Consider the following 22,811-nt stretch of genomic DNA (forward strand, 5'->3'; position numbering starts at 1 on the left):
ATTCTCATATTATATGTTTTTATACATTTTATATAATTATATATTTAAATACAATTTCTCATAAATATTGATAAAAACCTATAAAATATTTTAACATCTTGAATTAAAATGAATAAAAATTACAATATTTTCTTGCATCACACAAACATTTGCTGTAGTTGCTGTAGTGACATTTTAAATGTCAAAAAATCCTCTCAATTTTTAATTATTAAAAAGGCATTTAATATGCAATAACCCGGTAAAAACATAGCAACGTTCAGGTACAAAATATTAAACCGGTTCCATTAGGAATGTAACAAGTTTTTTTTTAATGCATTACGAGGAATTAAAGGGATAGTTCACCCAGAAAAGAGAAAAAAAAAGCATAAAGAGCAACCATTCACTACCATAGAAGGGGAAAAAATACAATGGTTGCTCTTTCTGCTTGGTTAAAAACATTCTTCAAAATATCTTCTTTTGTGTTCAGCAGAAGAAAGAAACTCACACAGGTTTGGAACAACATGAGGGAGAGTAAAGATGACAGAATTTTCATTTTTGGGTGAACTATCCCTTTAATCCACACACACACACAAAAAACATTAAATTCAATTATATGCACTGTATAGCTCTTTTATTCTTGTTTTTAAACCTGACTTCCGCTGGTTGAAAAACAGCACTGACACTCTGCTGAAACACGCATACAGTGTGTGTGAGTGTCTTGAGATCATTTCTATATAGGGTGAATTATTATTATTATTATTATTGCTATTATTATTGAATATATGAGTGTGTGTAAGCACCTTGTCGTTGTGGCCCAGAGTGTAGCTGTTGATCTTCAGCACAACGGTCACAGAGAAGTACAGGAGCAGGAGGATGCCAGGATTGACATACACAGGCCAGTCATGCTGTGTGTTGAGGACCAGGTCAAAGGAAGAGCAGTTCCCAGGCTTTATTACATCCTTCAGGCCAAAGAGTCTGGAGACAAACAAAGAAAACACAATCAATACTCCATGTTCTGAAGAAAGAGTGAGTGGCAACTGTTGAGATTTGGACTTATTGGGCTCTATCATTCATCCGGTGCAAAGTGTGTCCTGCTAGTTTCAGCTCGACGCAGTTCTCATGTTCATGTCCAGCTCCTCGGTGTTTAAATGTCAAATGCAAATGTGTGTGTGTGTGTGTGTGTGTGTGTGTGTGTGTGTGTGTGTCTGTGTGTGTGTGTGTGTGTGTGTGTGTGTGTGTGTGTGTGTGTGTGGTGCAAACCTCTCGCCATCTGGAAAACGTCTCTTTTGATTTCTCATTTTGTCCCGAAGTCTGTTTGCCATGGTCCGTAATGTTTGAGCGAAACTACAACAGCGCTAGACATTAGTTACACTGCAAAAAATGCTCTTCTTACTCAGTCATTTTGTCTTGTTTCTCATCTGAATATCTAACAATTCTTAAATCAAGATGCATTTACTAGATCAGTAAAATGACAATATATTTTTTTCTTGTTTTGTTGAAAATAAAATAAAAATGAAGTGAGTTTTTGATTAAAACAGGCAAAATTATCTGAAAAAAAAATCTGACATATTGCACCTTTAACACAGCTAATAATCCTGAAGGATGAGAGCGTGTGTGTGGCATGTCTATGACAGCGATGTGTTTTATGTGAGTGTGACAGCTGTGACAGTGATCACGGGTCAGCAGCGATTAATGTGTCAGAGACATGAGTGTGTGTGTCCAGAGCTACAGCTCCAGTCTCAGCGTTACACAAGGCTGAAGGAAACACACCTTCATCTCCTCAGCCCGAGGCTCTATTTCAGGCCCGCAATGACTGGTATTTACATACACAAACTCACACGTTTGTTTTTGGGACGTATGGGGGCATTCCATATGCGTAATGCTTTTTATACTGTACAAACCGTATTTTCTATCCCCTTACACTGCCCCTAAACCTGCCCATTACATACACACACTCTCACACACACACACACACACACACACACACACACACACACACACAGCCCCTAAACCTACCCATCACAGGAAACATTCTGCATTTTTACTTTCTCAAAAAAACTCCTTCTGTGTGATTTATAAGATGTTTTCCTCATGGGGACCTAAAAATGTCCCCACAAGGACAAGGATTTCGGATATTGCCATCTTTGTGGGGACATTTTGTCCCCATAACGTAGGGATTACCAGGTCACACACACACACACACACACACTGCTCTCTCTTACGCACCTACACACACACACACACACACACCCTGCTCTCTCTCACACACATACACACCCTGCTCTCACACACGCCTTGTGTAATGAACACATATTAACGGGACTGCTTGTTTAACCCACACACACACACACACACACACACACACACACACACCACAGTCAGGCAGAGAGAAGGGAAATTCCATCCGCAATTAATGTAATGATATTTTTATATGACTTTTAATATGTTTACTAAGAAATAATTACTAAAGAAAGGTAAACATGAAATGAAGTAAAATAAAAATCTTATTTCAACTATTTCAGCCAAGGCAACATTTCTTATTTTAATTTATAGTGGACCAAACCTGCAGGAAGAAATAAAAAATAAAATAAAAATAAAAATAAAGTGCTGTGAAATCGATTAATCGCATCCAAAATAAAAGTTTGGGAATTACATAATAGATGTGTGTGTAGTGTGTATAATTATTATCTTTATATAAATACACAACAATTAATGTATAAGAAATATATATATATATATATATATATATATATATATATATATATATATATATATATATATATATATATATATATATATATATATATATATACAATAATGCAATGTGTTTATTCTCTGAAGCACATTGGAGAACAATGTAAATGCCATAGTATATAAATATGGTAATTTTACAGTTAATAATTTTCCTGCATCATATTAGCAACATAATCATTTCTTGGTGTCACTACCAATAATGGTCAGTGCGATTCTGCCAAGCAGAACATGTTTCTGGATCAACATCTTTTGTTGGTCTTGGAACAAGATTCCTATCAAGAAAATACAGTCCCAACCCCAACCCCAAACCTAGCCCTGAGATTAAACCCAACCCAAATCATGCTGTCAGAGTTTGCCTACTTTTAAATCACAGTAAGCAGGAATGTCGTTCCAGGACAAACAAGGATGTTAAACGAGGTATGGTACACTATCTAGCCGAAATGAGATTAATGCACCAATAACAGGGCCGTGGAAATGAAGCGAGCAGTTATTATGAACATACTAGGAATGTGAAGATGAGAAATGAAGAGCCGTACCTGGCCCAAAGGCCCGCCGGAGAGAACATCTCTTGAGCGAATGAGCTCTGGTACAGGTAAAGACACACCAGGTGTCCGCCTGTGAAGAAGGCCACCATCACACACAGTGTATTAAACCCCAGATGGCTGATGGGAAAGTGGCAAGCCCACCACGTGCACACACCAATAAACAGGAGGAAGTAGAAGGCGGAGAACGCCGAGGGTAAAGTGATTCCTGCGGAGAGAAAGACATGCAATCCGTACACTTTAAGATGCATGACGTGGAATATGAGCAATAGTAGCCATTTGTCACTATTTTCAAGATATCATATCATTTCTAGTCACACATACTACCGTATTTTCCGCACTATAAGGCGCACCTTCAATGAATGGCCTATTTTAGACCTGTTTTCATATATAGGGCGCACCGGATTATAAAGCGCATAGAATAGAAAATACTGCAGTCAAACGTTTGACTGGGTTTGCATTATGCATACATTAGATGGAGAAGATCTGACAATAATGTAAAAATGTGTACATTGAATGCAATGTATGTCGCTTTGGATAAAAGCGTCTGCCAAATGCATAAATGTGAATGGAGCTGTGCTAAAGGGAATGTCAGATAAAGTCAAACTTTATTAAGCGTACTGACAACTCCGTTCACTCCCAAGGTAACGTTGTTCAAACGTTGATGTGCATTTGAACAATATCTCCCTGCCTTGGTAATCTTTAGGCAGTTCCTGCGAGACGGTAGTTCGTGTTCGGATGGAGAGATTACGTCTTTTCATTAAACGAAAGCACCAAGAAGGACCACCTCGAAATTGATCGGTGTTCATGTCCCGTGCTAGCGCTGTTCCCTTTATACAAATAGTGACTGTAGAGACGCGGTGCGGCTTTGTAGTTTACCAGTCGTACAGAAACATTTTGATCCATATATAAGGCGCTCTGGATTATAAGGCACACTTTTTTGAGAAAATTAAAGGCTTTTAAGTGTGCCTTATAGTGCGGAAAATACAGTATTTAGAAGGGATTGAAAACAAACATTTCAATAGCAAAAGGACCTTGTATTTTGTCGCCTCCATTCAATTTCTTTTATTGTTTGTATTCAGGGCTTGACATTAATTTTTTAATGGCTAGTGGTTCTCCAAAGCAACTAGCCTCGCTACATTTTCACTGAAAAACTGCCATATAGATATTTGTCAGCAGGTTTATTAGGCTGCTGTCACTTTAAGAGCTGATGCACGTATCCATTATACTGTTACACATGTGTTTTCTTTCTCAACTGTTTACCTTCACAAAACAATGTTTACACGAATACTCGCCAAGACCATTATTGTGTGTATATTTGACTGTTTAAGCACAATATGCACTAAAAAAAGTGCTCAATTTAGTTCTGAGAGACGGCTGCATGTGAGTGTGAGCACAAAATCTACGGGAATTAATACAATTATGTGCAATACATGCAATCCCATGGAGAAATTCAAGCCCTTTAACAGTAACAATACTCGTCCGGAGCAAACATGTGAGTGAGTGGAGGCGGGTTTGAGTGTAATTCAAGGGACATTGTTAAATTAGAATTAATAAATTAGAATTTCAGTATCGATATGTATTAAACAAATATATATATTTGACAACACTACATTGCACTTAGTTTATAATTTCAGATGCCTTTTTAAAAGACTACAATTGAAAAATGTATTTTTTCAAAGTGCCAAGTCCACCTGCATATGCCGGGTTGGAGGGTGTTAACAGAGCTGGACAGTAGCTCAGCTCATTTACTCCAGTCCTGTACTTAAGGACACTGTTTGAGTATCTGTACTTTACTGGAGTATTATTTTTTCTGTAAACTTCTGACTTTAACTTCACTCCATCTGAAAGACAAATATCGTCCTTTTTACTCCACTACATTTCTATCAAGGTCGAAAGTCGTTTCTGTCGCAGCTTTGAAAGTCAGCGGATGATTTTTTTCTTCTTTAAAAGGTGTTTGGGTTTTTGCAGAAAGCCTTTCAGGAATCACTCTTGTAGAGTCTCGTGAAGTTCAATGATTTCACAGCATTTATTAAACACTGATTTATAGTTTAGAGCAAAATGGAAGAAGACGGATGTCCAAATGCTCATTTAGTGGAGTATTCACATAAACAAAGTTGATTCTGTCTTCAGTGAAGGTGAACAGTGTGAGAATATCAGATGTGTATCAGTGTATTGGATCCGTGCATTCGGCCTTAAAGTGACAGCAGCTTTATAAAGAGCTTTGTAACTTTTCTACAACTATTTAAATGAGTTTAAGTTAGTCGTCTGCTAGTGTGTCAGATGGAGCGTCACTGACGGGCTTAAACCATGATGGCATAATGTGCATTTATACAACTATAATACAATAATGCGGCGACAAAAAAAAAAAAAAAAAAAAAAACTTTTTTTGATACTTAAGTACTTTTGAAAACAGTACTTTTACTTAAGTAAAAATCAGTTTTTACAACTTTCCCTTGTAACGAGTAATATTTGACCAGTAGTACTCTCACTTTTACTCAAGTAATGAAGTCGTGTACTTTGTCCACCTCGGGGTGTTAATGTGAAGCCCTGTTCATATTGCATTGCTTCTGTGAATTGTTCTGATTGTCTCACCAGCCAGTGCCAGTAGTGTGATGGCCAGGATGCGGCCCATGTTCCTGAGGAAGCGCTGTGCTGTGGCACGCAGGCGGGCTGCCAAATGTGCCGCCCCAATGCTCGAATAAGGACCTTCCTCATCCTCATTCTCACTACAGGACAGTCCCTCGTCTTCTCTCTCTGCATCGTCATCCTCGTCTTCGGTTTCGTCCGCCTAAAAAGAAGAGGACAGAGACTTTGTCATGGGTATTAGGATGGAAAAGTAGGCCACATAAAGGCAAGTGGTGCTAACTGCAGATCCAATTGATGTCCTCTCTGGATGTAAAACCAGGGCAAGCTCCGCCTCTGTGGACCTAATGGGTGGAGTTATGTTTAGAGATAGAGGTATATGGGTAGGGTGTAGCCTGACGTCAGAATATGAGTCTCATACTTCATTGGGGCTGTGATTATGGGGCGTGTTTCAACACAACCAGGAAAGACCTCGATTGGATAGACCTACAACCAATCAGAGCAGCGGAGCGACGCATTATGTTAGTTGTCAAACGTCAACAGAACTCAACTGCAGTGTGTTGCCAAGTCTGCGGTTTTCCCGTGGGTTGTTTTCCATGTCCGCGGGTTACAGCGACCTCAATTTGGATTTGGAATGCCCTACGCGACCATCTGAGGGCACCTCAAGCTCTTGAGACTTAAAAAAAAATGACTTAAAACATTTATTTTTTTGGAGAGCTTACACTCTAAAAACTGCTGGGTTAAAAACAACCCAAGTTGGGTTAAAAATGGACAAACCCAGCAATTGGGTTGTTTTAATGGGTCCATTCAATGGGTTCAAACAACCCAATTTCTGGGTTTGTCCATTTTTAACCCAACTTGGGTTGTTTTTAACCCAGCAGTTTTTAGAGTGTATGTCTTTAAGCTATTAAATCTATTAGTATTTTCCTATTTTTAAATGATCTTAACTGTAGCACTTTGAGATTTGTTTCTAAATGTAAAGTGCAATACAAATAAAATGTATTATTTAGGGCCGGGACCCGATAAAAAAAAAAATCTAATTAATTAGAGGCTTTGTAATTAATTAATTGAAATTAATCGCATTTTAATTGCATATAAATATTTGACCTGCGAACAGTGAGAAGAAATTTTTCACATTTATTTTAGTATCCCATTGAATAATGACTGAAAGCTTAATCAACAAAATATAGTTTATTTATTTCAGTCCAGCAGACCAACGCAATGTTTGCCGTTAATTGTAGCAAAAGCGTATTTGTGATATTTGAGGCGCGATGTGCTGCGGTGATACGCTAACTCCTTGTTGTATCGCTTGCACACAACCGTGCTCTTGTCGACGCTTCCATCCTTTCGTTTTTTAAAACTAAATGTCCCCTCCACGGGGCCAAGCAGAGCGGTCTCATCAGCTTCTTCGCTCATGTTCACTCTGGTGGTTTGTTGTTGTCGTGACTCGTGAGCGCTAGCTGGTGTTCCAGTATAATCGGTCCGTCGAAACTCATTCATTGAGAAACGTTCCGCGGTGCAAAAATAAGTGTGGTTAAAATTATGTTATTTTGCTTCATTAATTAACGCGTTAAAGTCCCGTAATTAATTAATCTTAATTAACGAGTTAAAGTCCCGGCTCTAGTATTATTATTATTAATTATGTAGACCCAGGAATGACAATTTTAGCAGGCAACCTTGCCAAAATAACACACATTTTACCCCCCAAACGCCATTTTTTTTTCCGGAGAACCCGGAATATCAGGGGAGGCCGGCATCCAGGCTAAGTAGGGTGTTGTCTAACTCTATAACGTCCATTGAGGGGAAGCTGGATGTCATTTGGCTTTGCAGTGAGCCGCTTCTCCATAAAGGCCCTGATATACTTTAAATTAAATGGAAGAATGAACTGGTGTGACGGCTAAGGATTTTGAACAAAATGTGTAACAATACATTGGTCACAGAGCTTATTTTCTGCAATAATACCAAAGTCAATGGAAAAACCCTATTGGGTTTTTGCAAAGGGCGATATAACTGGTGCAAACGGGCCTTTATACTCCATAAAGCTTGGGAAAAATTTTTTAATGGGGACATAAAGAGAAAAAAAACGTTTTAATTTGAGAATATATCAGCAACTGCACTTTTACAGCACATTTCTCCTAGTCTCGGCTGGTACGGTGGACCGTTCTGGATATTAACTTTAAAAAAAGCAAACGTTAAACAACGCTGCATATGGTCAGCCAATCAGATTTGAGCTTGTCATATTGGTCAGACTTTCTGTGGGTGTGCTGTATGAGTCCAGCCCTAAACATTGAAGAGCAGGAGTTTGGCCAACTAGCAATTTGATTGGGCTAATTAGTTAATTGAGAACTGACTTAAAGTTAGGATCATCTAATTACGACCAACAAATTAGATGACTAACTTGTAAGACTAGTCTAAGATGCTTATGCAACTGGCCACAGAGGTTATACTGAATGTCAAAAGTCTCATTTTGCAGGACTATCTTTGCTTGCCCATCGTGGCTCATCTGCCCCATTTGCTGATCTCTTGAATATGAAACCTGTGTTAGACTCTTTCAATGGCGTGGGAAGGTTGGCCTCCAGTCTTTTCGAGGCCTTTCAGCCCAGTGTCAATACGTTCCTAATTCCACAGCCTCATGTGACTCGATTAACACCGTCTCCAGCACTAAACACTGAGCCTCAAAAAGGCATCAGCTGCCCTTTGGATGGTCCCATGTAATGAATCTTCAGGCCCATTTAAACCTTAATTAGTGAGTCGGCTAAACACTCTCAGGGAAAAAAATTGCAAAAATGTTGACCTTGACTAGTACAGCAGCTCGTCACTGGGGCAGGTACCTTATCTTTGTACCTTATATACCCCTAAAATGTTCATAGTAGTACGTTAAACTAAAGGGCCAGATAACTCACTGCAAAAGTTCTTTCTTTATGGGTGAAAAAAAAGTATAAAGAAAGCAGCTTTACAGCATTAAAAATGGGAAAAAAAACAGTGACAGAAGATTTACAGCTAAAAGAAGGCGGGGCCTCGGAGCCACACCCACTTATTACGCCATCGCCACGGACCAACTGTAGTTCCGTATAACTTTTCCGGAAAAGTTCGCTTCGGCAACTCAAACTCTCGAAACAAACTCCAAATGAACTTAATTTTGACCTAATTTAGTTTGAACTGACGTCACACCAGTTTATTCTTCGATTTCTCTTGAAGTGTGTCAGGATCTAAAGGGTACATATTACTACTTTTGGAGGTGGATAAGGTACAAAGTTGTCTATTTAAGGGCACTAATCCCAGTGACAACTTACAAATGTGTTGTACAATTGACAAAATGTGCAAAGTGCTATTTTTGCTTCGGATAAAAGCATTTGCTAAATGCATACAATGCAAATTTTCTAACAGTGGATACATTTTGAATGAAAGATATTATATCATTGCTATGCAAGACAACCATTTAAATCAGCCAAAGCTGGTTAGGCTGGTCTGTTTTGCTGGTTTTAGTGGGGTTAAAGGTACTACTCAGACTGGGAAACCACTGGTAGATCAATAGTCAACCTTAGGCTGGTTTAACCCTAAAGGGGCATACGGGACAAATGTTATAAGTCCTTAATTTGAGCGGTACACAACTACTTTTCCTTAATTTTGCCACCTGAACACACACACACAAACAAATTGGACTCTGTTCAACGATGTTAAGTGGTTAAAAAAAGCCTTGGTCCTTCATGGACAAAAGTGGGAACCTATAGGAAATGAATGGGAAATACTATAACTCAGAGCTTTTAATTATTATTTGTCAAATAAGAACCAATAAACCCAGCACAATGCAGATTATTCATACACACAAATGAAGGGGTGAGCCTCAATGTGGCAAACACACACACACACACACACACACACACACACACACACACACACACACACACACACACACACACACACACACACACACACACACACACTTGTTTTTGTGAAATGTGGGGACATTCCATAGACATAATGTTTTTGTACTGTACAAACCGTATTTTATATCCCCTTACACTGCCCCTAAACCTACCCATTACACACACACACACACACACACACACACACACACACACACACACACACACACACACACACACACACACACACACACACACACACAGTCGTGTTTCCATGTTTTATGGGGACTTTCCATAGGCGTAATGGATTTCATAATGTACAAACTGTACATCCTATCCCCTTACACTACCCCTGCTCCTAAACCTACCCATCACAGGAAACATTCTGCATTTTTACTTTCTCAAAAAAACTCCTTCTGTGTAATTTATAGGATGTTTTCCTCATGGGGACCTAAAAATGTCCCCACAAGGACAAGAATTTCGGATATTGCCATCTTTGTGGGGACATTTTGTCCCCATAACGTAGGGATTACCAGATCACACACACACACACACACACACACACACACACAGCCCCTAAACCTACTTTCTAAAAAAACTCCTCCTGTGTGATTTATAAGCCTTTTGTAAAGTGGGGCCATGGGTAATGTCCTCATATTTTACCCTCTCCTGTAATACCTGTGTCATACCCATGGCATTATACACATTTGTGTCCTCATTTGTCACAAAAACATGCCCACACACACACACACACACACACACACACACACACACACACACACACACACACACACACACACACACACACACACACACACACACACACACACACACACACACACACACACACACACACACACACAGTTTCTTCCATTGGCTATCACAATATCAAAAAGACTGCCATATGAACCTTACATGCTTCCATCTCATCCTCTGGACACTTATTATAACATCATGGGAAGCTGTAAACAACACATGGTGTCCTGGTGGAAAAATGCCAGAAGTTGTGCCGTTTGGCTTTATGAAAATGCCTGTCGAGTAGTTTTTTCTTTCTCTTTATTTTCCTCTTTTGCCTTTCAGAGCTTTCCGCTTCATGCATTTGTGTGTTGAGAGCGTATTCAAGAGTCAACTTTACTTATAAGTTTCATTACTGTCTTCATAAGCCACCTACCAATCAGGACTAACCCTCCATGTTATGAAGTTTAAATCAAACAGTAATACATGCAATTAAGAAATGATTTACATTGGTGTTTGCTGCAGAGTTTCTTTTCTCCTCAGTAAAGCAACGAGGTCAGAGATGTGTATAAACGCATCAGGTTATAATAGCGTTCGTTCAGTCTCATACCGCGGGCTTATACTTAGGAATGTGTTGCTTAAATATTATGTTGTTCCTACACCAATTTACAAGGCAGGTGGTTGAGAGCTGGCTAAAACTATACAATGCCCTAAATGTTGGCATAAATCAGTAGTTGCACTGTTGTCGAAGTCATGTGGAGATGAAAATTGCTACTCTTAATAACCCGACACACCCAGGTCAGAACACGGAGCTTTCTGCGAACAAGATGATGATTTGAAGTGTGAAATAAATAAAAAAGTCCCCAAGACTTGCTCAGCGCTGGATAATTTAGCAAATTAATTCACTTAGATGGCTCATTTCAATTAACTGATTGGTCTTTTTAACCATAATCTATAATATATACATTGATTTCAGCAATTATCGGGGTTCAACTGCTTTAAGTAATTTGTAAAAAGGTTTTATGTTTTATTTAGCAAGCATGTAACCACTTGGGTCATAGATGAAAAAGACCATTTATAGTCAAAACAAGCTATTTATTTAGGAAATGTAGTAGTTTAACAGCTTTTTAACAGTTATAGCGCCACCTATGGTCCGATCTTTACATTAAACGTATGCATGCTTGTTTCGAATCATATGTTGCATGTGCTCACCAAGATTCACAAAGTTCTGTGTTTTCGTTTCAGATTTATAGACTTTGAATATGTTTGGCCATGCCTAATTTCTAGATGACCCTGTTATAGCTGTCCAAAGGCCAAAATATCAAAAGATATATAACTATTGACCTAGAAAGTACAGAGTATCGTGTCGCAGTGGTTGTATCAAGGTTGGGCCAAAAACCTAGGTTGCGAAAGTTTTTTTTTTTTAAATAATCTCCAATATTTATCGAACGGTTTGATTGTCAGGGGCAGTCCTACAGGCAAAGCTACTCAAAGACTCAAACAGGCCCAGCGATTTTCGTTCCAAACGGCCTTCGGTAGTCTTGTCTGACAGCCGCTCAAACTTCACTGGCATTTTGAGATACTTGAATGTCCTCAAATGCAGTCTCTGCACCTTGGACAAAGACACCACACGCCAATTTTCAAGTCAATCAGACTGACGGTTGCATAGCTATAGCCGTTTTCGTTTTAGGCCACTTTTAACGTTTTGGCATCTCATTGCGGCCGCCAATCGTAATTTTGACTTTTTTGTTGTATAATTATTGATTATCAAACTCCAGAGAATCTCTCTGTACTGGTTTGATTCCGGGCGACTAGTTAACAAAAAGGTCCAAAATACCCAGAAATTTTGTGGAAAGGTTAGCCTAGAAATCTAGACGCCCCCTAGCGGCAGCAAATCTAATCTGCCCGCGAGTGTCGTCTAGCAACTCTCAATACCCTTCTGAGCTGTAATCGCCAAACTCTTGCCGGGCCAATCACATCGTGTATGGAGTCGGCGGGCGGGGCCATAATGACGACGACCGAGTTGCGTTTGCGTGCTTCTAGTAAACACAGAAACTGGCGAACGGCGGTCTCTCGAATCAGCTTTGACCAAGTCTCTGGAAGACTTGGAGCTGAGCTTTTCTCTGAGAAAAGAACAAAGAACGGCACTGAAGTCATTCTTAAAAAGGGAAGATGTGTTCAGAGTTTAGCCGACCGGATACGGCGAATGTTTAATCTGTCAGCGAGCTCTGCTTCACCTTCGTTGCTCTGGTTGGTGTAGCGCTATCCTATCGCGTGCAGAGGGAGTTTGAAAGACAACCGTTATCCGCTCCTCGGATTGAGCCGTCTGTGGTGTGGCAAGCAGCGGGGCGAGGGACCACGAGAGCGGGCCGGGGACTAGTGTTGATGAGTGCCAGCTGCGTGACACACCGGTCTCATCTCGCGGCCATGTGACGGGAGCATAAAAGGAGGAGACAGGACCAGGCCTGGAATTTTATGTTGAGTTTTGTTTAAGTTTTATTATGTGTGTGTGGGCAGTCGTCCGTGAGGGGCTGCCCGCGGTTTTACTTTCGTTTTGTTTATTTATTTTGAATTAAAGTTGTGAAACGTTCGCCGGTTCCCGCCTCCTTCCTTCCCATCTACAAACATCGTTACACTGTCAATGGTGAGTTTCCAGACCAAACATCTTGATGTGGGTCCGGCTTGTCAGGCTATGGAAAGGTGAGTCTACAACGATAGTTTAGGAGTCATGAGCCATTATGCACTTTTGAGCGCTGTAGCGCCCCCATCAGGCCGATTGGGGTGAGCTTTGGTGCATCGGTAGGTGCTGTGAGTACTACCAGCTATCAAAGTTTCAAGTCTCTATGACTTATGGTTTGTTCTGCCCGCTCACTTTTAGGGGAGAATGATGATCCTTGGAAATTTTGACAATTACAATAGGGTTTACACACGCTTGAACCCTTATCAACTATAAGTGGTGCTTGTGAACGGCAGTGGGTTAAAAAATAAATAAAAATTTTTTTTTTACAAAAATCTTGAGTGGTCTGAACTTACTCACGTACACATTTTTTGGAAACAGCATACCTCGAGTAAGCAACGCTTGGGTTAATCGACCAGGAGTTCAGGACACACACCGCAAAAAATGCTCTTCTCACTCAGTCATTTTGTCTTGTTTCCAGTCCAAAAATCGAAATATTCTTAAATCAAGATGCAATGGGGTGAGAAATATAATCTTATTTCTGTTTGGGACGGAAACAAGAAACAAGATTATTTTTCTCACCCCATTGGCAGATCATTTTGCCTGTTTTAAGCAAAAACTCACTTCATTTAGATATGTTTCCACAGAAAACAAGAAAAAATATCTTATGTCATTTTACTTGTCTAGTAAATGCATCTTGATTTAAGAATTGTTAGATATTTAGACTAGAAACAAGACAAAATGACTGAGTAAGAAGAGCATTTTTTGCAGTGTATGTGACGTAAATTAACCTTGCTTTCTGGAATACACCCATTGACTGTAGTTTAACTGTAAAATCGTGAGTAGGTCAGCTTTGGATCTGGGAAAGATATTCATATATGAGCAGTGTTGAAACGATGTCTATTGTTAGATTCCAGTAAAACACACACACACACACACACACACACACACACACACACACACACACACACACACACACACACACACACACACACACACACACACACACACACACACACACACACACACACACACACACACACACACGTCTGCTCAAGCACTTGGGCCTCTATTGCTAATTGATCTTATAAAGGGCCTATTTTTCTATGCTGACACATATGGCGAGCCGGCCAGTGTTTGTTGATGTTGTTGGCTTGGCAACAGCAGCAGGAAGTTGTCAGGTTTGGGCCGCTGTGTGCAACGCTGGAATGGAGTCAAATTGGGGGAAGAATAGAGATGGCATAGAGCATCACAGGGTGGAGATTGAGGAATCAAAACGCTCCCTATGAACAATGAGAATCAAAGAATTTGAGGGTTTAACTATGTTTTTATTATTAATATTTTCTACTTCATTCAAAAAGTAAAGTATTGAAATAATGTAAAGACTACACTGCAAAACATGCTTTTCTTACTTAGTATTTTTGTCTTGTTTCTAGTCAAACTATCTAAAAACTCTTACATTAAGAAACATTTACTAGACAAGTACAAATTATTGTCTTGTTTTGGGAAAAATAACTCAAAATGAAGAGAGTTTTTGCTTAAAATAAGATAAATAATCTGCCAATGGAGTGAGAAAAATAATCTTGTTTTCTGTTTGAATTAAGATTATTTTTCTCACCCCATTGGCAGATTATTTATCTTATTTTAAGCAAAAACTCTCTTCATTTTGAGTTATTTTCCCCAAAACAAGACAATTACTTTTCCTTGTATAGTAAATACTTCTTGTTTTAAGATTTTTTAGATGTTTGGACTAAAAACAAGACAAAAATACTAAGTAAGAAAAGTGTGTGTATGTGTGTGTGTGTGCGTGTGTGTGTGTCTGTGTGTGTGTGTGTGTGTGTGTGTGTGTGTGTGTGTGTGTGTGTGTGTGTGTGTGTGTGTGTGTGTGTGTGTGTGTGTGTGTGTGTGTGTGTGTGTGTGTATGTGTGTGTGTGTGCGTGTGTGTGTGTGTCTGTGTGTGTGTGTGTGTGTGTGTGTGTGTGTGTGTGTGTGTGTGTGTGTGTGTGTGTGAGCCTGTTTATGTGGTTTATAACTACATGGGTATTACACTGGTATTACACTATAAATGTGGTTTATGAGGACATATCAAATGTCCTCATAATTCAAACGGCCTTAAAAACACACTAAATGATGTTTTTTTGAGAAAGTAAAAATGCAGCATGTTTCCTGTGATGGGTAGGTTTAGGAGCAGTGTGTGTGTGTGTGTGTGTGTGTGTGAGGCTGTGTAAGGGGATAGAAAATACGGTTTGTACGGTATAAAAACCATTACGCCTATGGAGTCCCTGTAAACCACATAGACCAACGTGTGTGTGTGTGTGTGTGTGTGTGTGTGTGTGTGTGTGTGTGTGTGTGTGTGTGTGTGTGTGTGTGTGTGTGTGTGTGTGTGTGTGTGTGTACGTACTATATCGAAGATGCAGCTCTGGGCTTCTCTTAATCAGATGAATGAGGTGCATCGTGGGATTTTCAAAAAGGAAGAGTTCCCATTGGCTGCGTTTCAATTTGCTCCAACTCATCCGTTTAAATCACACTTTAGGTTGAAGCAGCACAATTTCTCTGATAAACATAAGCCTTCAGGGCAAACATTTCTGTCCAAACGTTCGTGCAACTGTGCTGAAGACTAATTTCGTCTCATCGGGAGGTTATTCATGCTGAATCCGCAAATGGTTTTATTCTCTCTGCAACTACATCTACACCGATGAGGCATAACATTAGGACCACTGACTGATGAAGTGAATAACACTGATGATCTCTTCATCACGGCTCCTGTTAATGGGTGGGATATATTAGGCAGCAAGTGAACATTTTGTCCTCAGAGTTGATGTGTGTGAAGCAGGAGAAATGGGCAAGCGTAAGGATTTGAGCGAGTTTGGCCAGATTGTGACGGCTAGACGACTGGGTCAGAGCATCTCCAGAACTGCAGCTCTTGTGGGCTGTTCCCGGTCTGCAGTGGTCAGTATCTATCAAAAGTGCTCCAAGAGGACCAGTGGAGAACTGGCCACAGGGTCATGGGCGGCCAAGGCTCATTGATGCACGTGGGGAGCGAAGGCTGGCCCGTGGGGTCCGATCAAACAGACGAGCTACTGGAGCTCAAACTGCTCCAGAAGTTAATGCTGGTTCTGATAGAAAGGTCATAATGTTATGCCTGATCGGTTTATTATTTTCCTCAATATGTGGAGTCTACAGCAAGGGTTCTTAAAATAAATGTAGAAACGCGGACAGAATCGCAGAAATCACTCATGAAAGTGGAATTTACGTTATAACAGAAACTCGTCAAAATAAAAGTTTGGTTTAACTTAAAGAAATTATGACAGAAATATTACTATTGTACAGTAGTGTATTTCTCACAATCATAATGATTTTAGTAATGATACTAAAAATTATTAAAATATTTTTTTTTAAGGAATAATCGTGAAATCTTGTCCTTTTGTTCATTTAATTACAGCCTTTTTGGATAATACATTTATAATAAAACCTAAATAGTTAAACATTTCGTGAACAATAAAAAAAATAAAAAAAAAAAAAAAAACGTTAAAGTTTGATGAATTTAAAAGATTAGAAATTGATTGAATTCAACCATTAAAATAGACAAAAGAGAGAGAAAAAAATCAAACAGATTCCATATATGGCCCTAAAAATGAAGTTTTTGATAAACTTTTAATAAATGGTTGATAAATTGTATACGTTGTATGATTTCAACATGCTTTTTGATTACAAGAGTACAGCAACCATTTCCTCGCATCTGACCTCGAAGGACTGAAGGAATTTACACCTCAAAGAAGGCGGAGCCTCAGAGCCACACCCACCTATTACATCATCACTACGGCCCAATAGGAGTTCTGGGATGTAAAAAAAAAAAAACTGTTGAAATTATTATAATTTTTTTAAGTATATCAGGACCTCTAGAACCTGCCTTCACATAAATGAGCAAGTCATATAATAATAAGAACAACATTTTTAGATTGTCTAGTGCATTTTGTGCTTCCCCAAGCAAAAATAATCAATCCACTGTTTGTGTGTTTGGTTGATTGGTTAATGGGTAGCGGATGGTTACTTGTGGGTGGATGTTTTGTGTTGCTCATTGGCCCAAGTCAAGACAAGTAATAGCTCACCGCTCCATTATAAATTGCACAATGTTCTGATTTTAGTCCAATTACCAACACTACGTGAGCAATATAGTCATAGTGACGCTGGATAATACTGCTCCTCAGCTTCTCACTTTTTTTTGTTTTTTTCACTTCTCGTTGCTATGTTTGTGTGAATTGTGCAAGCATTCATGTTCACCAACGCAAAACAAAACTCTGACCTCAGCTGCCATGTGACCTTGTTGCCATGGTTACACACACACACACACACACACACACACACACACACACACACACACAGATTTACATTCATAATATTTTCAGTTACAATCCAGTGAAGCACAATTATTTTGGTCTCGCAATGAATTTTTGAGAAGTTAAGTTTTCCAAATAGCACTAGTTACTTCTGTGGTTTTGTAAAGAAGTCCAAATAAAAATAAAATAAAATAAAATAAGGAACACTACATTGCCAAAAGTATTGGGCCGCCCCTTCAAATCCAAAGTAGTTATTTTCACTAACTATTTATTCAACAATGTTCACGAATATGCATGGTCCCTATCAAATAAACTAATAAAATAAAATAAAATAAAATAAAATCCCTGAGTTCAGGTGTTCAATCTCTTCATGGCTACAGGTGTATAACTCCAGCTCTCGGCCTGCAGACGCTTCTACACACATTAGTGAAAGAATGGGTCGCTCTCAGGAGCTCAGTGAACTCAAGCGTGGGGCCGTGATAGGTCGCCACCTGTGCAGTAAGTCCATTCCTGACATTTCCTCACTACTAAATATTCCACGCTCAACTGTTAGTGGGATTAGAACAAAGAGGAAGCCATTGGGAACAACAGCAACTCAGCCATGAAGTGTTAAATCCCAGAGCGGGGTCAGCGCATGCTGAGGGTCACAGTGCGCAGAAGTCTCCAACTTTCTGCAGAGCCAACAGCTCCAGACCTCCAGACTTCTGTGGCCTTCAGATGAGCTCAAGAACAGCGTAGAGAGCTTCATGGAATGGGTTTCCATGGCCGAGCAGATCATCCAAGCCTTACATCACCAAGAGCAATGCACATTGTGGGATGCAGTGGAGTAAAGCAGCCGCCACTGGACTCTAGAGCAGTGAGACGTGTTCTCTTAGCGACCAATCACGCTTCAGTCTGACAATCCCATGGACGAGTCTGGGTTTGGCCATTTCCAGGGGAATGGGACTTGCCTGACTACATTGTGCCAAGTGTAAAGTTTGGTGGAGGTGGAGGGGGGATTATGGGGTGGGGTTGTTTTTCCCCTTAGTTTCAGTGAAAGGAACTCTTATTGCTTCACCAATACATTTTGGACAATTCCACGCTCCTAACTTTGTGGGATCAGTTTGTGGACGGCCCCTTCCTGTCCCAGCATGACTGCGCTCCAGTGCACAAAGCGTCGGTCCATAAAGACATGGATGAGGAGTTTGGTGTGGAGGAACTTGACTGGCCTGCACAGAGTCCTGAGCTCAAATTAACATATTAAACCCTATGGATTAACAATGGGATTGCATTAAAGCGATAGTTCACCCAAAAATTCAAATGGTCATTTACTCACCCCTCAAGTTTTCCAAACCTTTATTTCTTCTGTTGAACTCAAAATATATTTTGAAGAATGTTGGTAACCAGAGAGTTGATGGGTTAACATTTTGGGGTGAACCCTTTAAAGTTGTGCATGTAAAGGCAGACGTCCCAAAACTTTTGGAAATATAGTGTACATCTATAGAGCACTATGGGCATCATTAGCATTGCAAGGCTTTTTATTACACAAGGTCAGGAGGATGTTTTATCTTAACATAAGATACACTTAGACAGGAAGCCTCCACCTGACCAACTTATAAAATCATCAACCACAATTCGTTTTTTTACATGATATAAAGAGAGGCAGGTAATTCTCTAATCTATAACAATGCGTAACGAAGTGGAGGCACGGAGTATAAGCTCTTCGTGGTCACGATGTCCCTGCATCTAAAAAGTACAGAATGTTTTATAGATATGACTCAGCAATAAAGCAGTTGTTCCTGAGTATACCACATTCGCTTGGCAAAACTTAAGAGCAATATGAACTAAATTAAGTGGTGTGAGTCATGGAAAACCAAAATGGCCACCTAATAATAATAATAATAATAATAATAATAATAATAATAATAATAATACACTGCAAAAAATGCTTTTCTTACTTAGCATTTTCGTCTTGTTTCTAGAATTAAGTATTTACTAGACAAGCAAAAGTAATTGTCTTGTTTTGGGAAAAAATAACTCAAAATGAAGAGAGTTTTTTGCTTAAAATAAGATAAATAATCTGCCAATGGGGTGAGAAAAATACAAAGTTTAGACTGACAGGACGCAGAGGCATTAGGGAACTGTCAAAATGATTTTTGCAATTTTCCATAAAAAAGATATTTTGACATAGTGACCACAGGAAGGAGGGAAACTGACTTCTGTCCCACTTTATATTTATTGTCTTCTTTCAAGAACTTCAGCGTGAGTATTTTGGGCCGTGAGGAAACATTCCTCCACATATTCCCATGATGAGCTCGAAGAAGAACAGAAGACGCTCAGCTCACCTCATGGAGGAGAGAGGACATGTTTGGGACGAGCCCTTCCTCTCTCTTCTTCATCAGACGGCAGCAGAGGATCAGGCTGATCAGAGAGATTAGGAAGATGGCCAGATCTGGGGTCAGGAGCCACAGCACAGCCCAAGGGTCATCCAGGGGCAGCCTGAGGGAGCGCAAACACACAGCTGAGCAATGGGAATTCATCAAATATAAAATAATAATAATAATAATAATAATAATAATAATAATAATAATAATAATAATAATAATAATAATAATAATAATAAAATATATTAAATTTAATAAAATAATAAAATAACAAAACAAAATAATAATACATTTAATTAAATACATAATAAATAAATAAATCAGTCTAAAATACATCTAAAATAGGGCTTGAAAATTGCCAAATATCATAAAATAAATAAAATAAAATATTAAAAATTAGTTTATAATAATTATAAACATCAATATAATGATTGTAAGATCTGTAAAGTTGATTTGAAGCAACGCATTTTTCAAAAGAGAAGTCAGAAAAAATCTAATGAAACAATAAAATACAAATTATTTGGTATCATAAGTTCATGATTAGGGTATAAAGTAGGCCTTGACATGCCCAAATATCCTTTCATATGAAAAAATAAATAAAGTCAAATAAATAAATAAATTAAAAAAAAATAATAAAAAAATATAAAAATAAATAAATAAATAAATAAATAAATAAATAAATAAATATAAAATACTATAAAATAAAAAATACTATAAAATAAAAAATAATACAATTAAAATACAGCTCTAATCTGCTAAATGTGATTAAAAGAAATTAAGTTGATTTGAAACTAAAATTAAAAATAAAATAAAAACATTTATATGCAAATAAAATACAATAAAAAAAATCTTTATTTTGTAGTTTATGATTAAGGTACAAAACAGTGCTTAAAAATGGCTATAAAAAAATATATATTATATATATATATATATATATATATATATATATATATTATATATATATTATCTGCAACTATAAGACTTTAAGATATAGTAAATATTAACAATGATTATCTATAAAGTGGATTTGAAAAATAAAATAAAAAATACTTCAATGTCATTAGAGAACAAATCAGGGCTTGAAAATGGCCAAATATCCTTAAAGCTATATTTAGCTATATATGCTCTAATAAGACTATATTATAAAACATGAACGTAATGATTCGTTATGATAACAAAAGTTGCTTTAAAAAAGTGCTTTAATTTTGACTTATTAATTTAAATTATTAAGGGGAGAACATGGCTCTGCGGTTCCCCACAGGCCTGAGCTCTGTGATCTAACGCTGATCATGTGTGAACGGCTCAACGCGTACATGCTCTCATTCTCCACATTCTCCACATACCTGGACACTCCGACATGCCGTGATAGAGTCTCCCACGAGCTGCCTACGGAGAGAGAGAGAGAGAGAGAGAGAGAGAGAGAGAGAGAGAGAGAGAGAGAGAGAGAGAGAGAGAGAGAGAGAGAGAGATGCCTGATGTAAAGATGTCTGATGCATCTCCCATGAGACATTTCAGAGCAAACACAACAGACCAGGAGCACCAGCGGATTAAAGGTGCCCTAGAATTAAACATTTTATTAACCTTGCCATAGTTAAATGCCAAGAGTTCAGTCCATGGACATCACATACTGTGAGTCTCAAACACCATTGCCTCCTCCTTCATATGTAAATCTTGTTTTTGAAAAACACCACGAAAAAACAGGCTATTTTCAACATAACGCCAACTGTGATGTAATCGCTGGGATCATTAATATGTACACCTCCAACATTTGCATGTCAGCCCATGTTCATTGTCAGGCGGAGCTGCGAATCATCGGGAGTTAAGCAGGTAAACAAGTGTCACGCGACGATAGTGAAAACGGCAGATCATGGAAATAAATGTCATGTCCCAGGCTGTGCAGGGGACGGGAGGACTCTTCATACCCTTCCTACAGATAAACAATGTCAACAGTCATGGTTGATTTATTTACAATCGGGTACCGCAACAATTTAATTCAAAGTTGTTCGTTTGCTCTGCCCATTTCACCACGGAGAGTTTTTCTAACCTGGACTTTCTAATCCCTGGTCTAGTCTGTTAAACGTGTCAGAAGATCTCGTTTCTAATCTGCCCTCGTATTTTTTCTCTCATCAAAACCGAATATCATCAGAACATCAAGAGCAGGGACAGCTTTTGTGCGTTTTGTTTCGTGATCTCACCGGAACAAACAGAAAGTCTCTGCAACGGCGTTAAGCGTTAGATTAAAGCGCTCGTCTGTGTGAAGACTGCAGGAGCCGCGAGAGAAATCTGCTCCACTGATAACAGCGGCAACGAGCGCCAGATCGCCTCTTATTTAACAAATGAATGAAATGATGCTCTTCTAGTTAACCAGAGATGTTGTGCTCGTATTAGTTGGGTTCATCCATGAAGCAAGATGTTTTAAAAAAGTGGTGGTCATGTCCCACCCGTAAATTATGCCTATGGTTATAAATCACATCAGTGGGTTAATTAGAGTCTCTTGAAGCATCCAAAATACATTTGGGTCCAAAAATAACAAAAACTACGACTTTATTCAGCATTGTCTTCTCTTCTGGGTTTGTTTTCAATCCTCAAATAAAGATTCAAACGGTTATGAATCAGTGAATCGATCAATGATTCGGATCGTGTCAAACTGCTGAAATCACGAGACATCATTGATTCATGAACCGTTTGAATCTTTATTTAAGGAACCCAGAAGAGAAGCCAATGCTGAATAAAGTCGTAGTTTTTGTTATTTTTGGACCCAAATGTATTTTGGATGCTTCAAGAGACTCTAATTAACCCACTGATGTCTCATATGGACTACTGTGATGATGTTTTTATTCCCTTTCTGGACATGGACAGTATAGTGTGCATACACTTGCATACGCTCTCTGACTAAATATAAAATATCTTAAACTGTGTGTGAAGATGAACGGAGGTCTTACGGGTGTGGAGCGACATTAGGGGGAGGAGTT

The 22,811-nt window shown here is 38.8% G+C and overlaps 1 protein-coding gene across 1 annotated transcript in view; it reads right to left on the reverse strand.

Annotated features, from left to right (window-relative positions):
• Window positions 1-22,811, reverse strand: part of piezo1 (piezo type mechanosensitive ion channel component 1 (Er blood group)) — a 202,054-nt gene that overhangs the window by 91,792 nt on the left and 87,451 nt on the right. Inside the window, 5 exon segments of the mRNA XM_067452042.1 lie at window positions 780-954; window positions 3,270-3,483; window positions 5,871-6,066; window positions 19,801-19,954; window positions 21,183-21,225. Coding sequence (XP_067308143.1) covers window positions 780-954; window positions 3,270-3,483; window positions 5,871-6,066; window positions 19,801-19,954; window positions 21,183-21,225 — 782 coding nt within the window.

The sequence above is a fragment of the Pseudorasbora parva genome, chromosome 1 (assembly GCF_024679245.1).
Source record: "Pseudorasbora parva isolate DD20220531a chromosome 1, ASM2467924v1, whole genome shotgun sequence".
Lineage (NCBI taxonomy): Eukaryota > Metazoa > Chordata > Actinopteri > Cypriniformes > Gobionidae > Pseudorasbora > Pseudorasbora parva.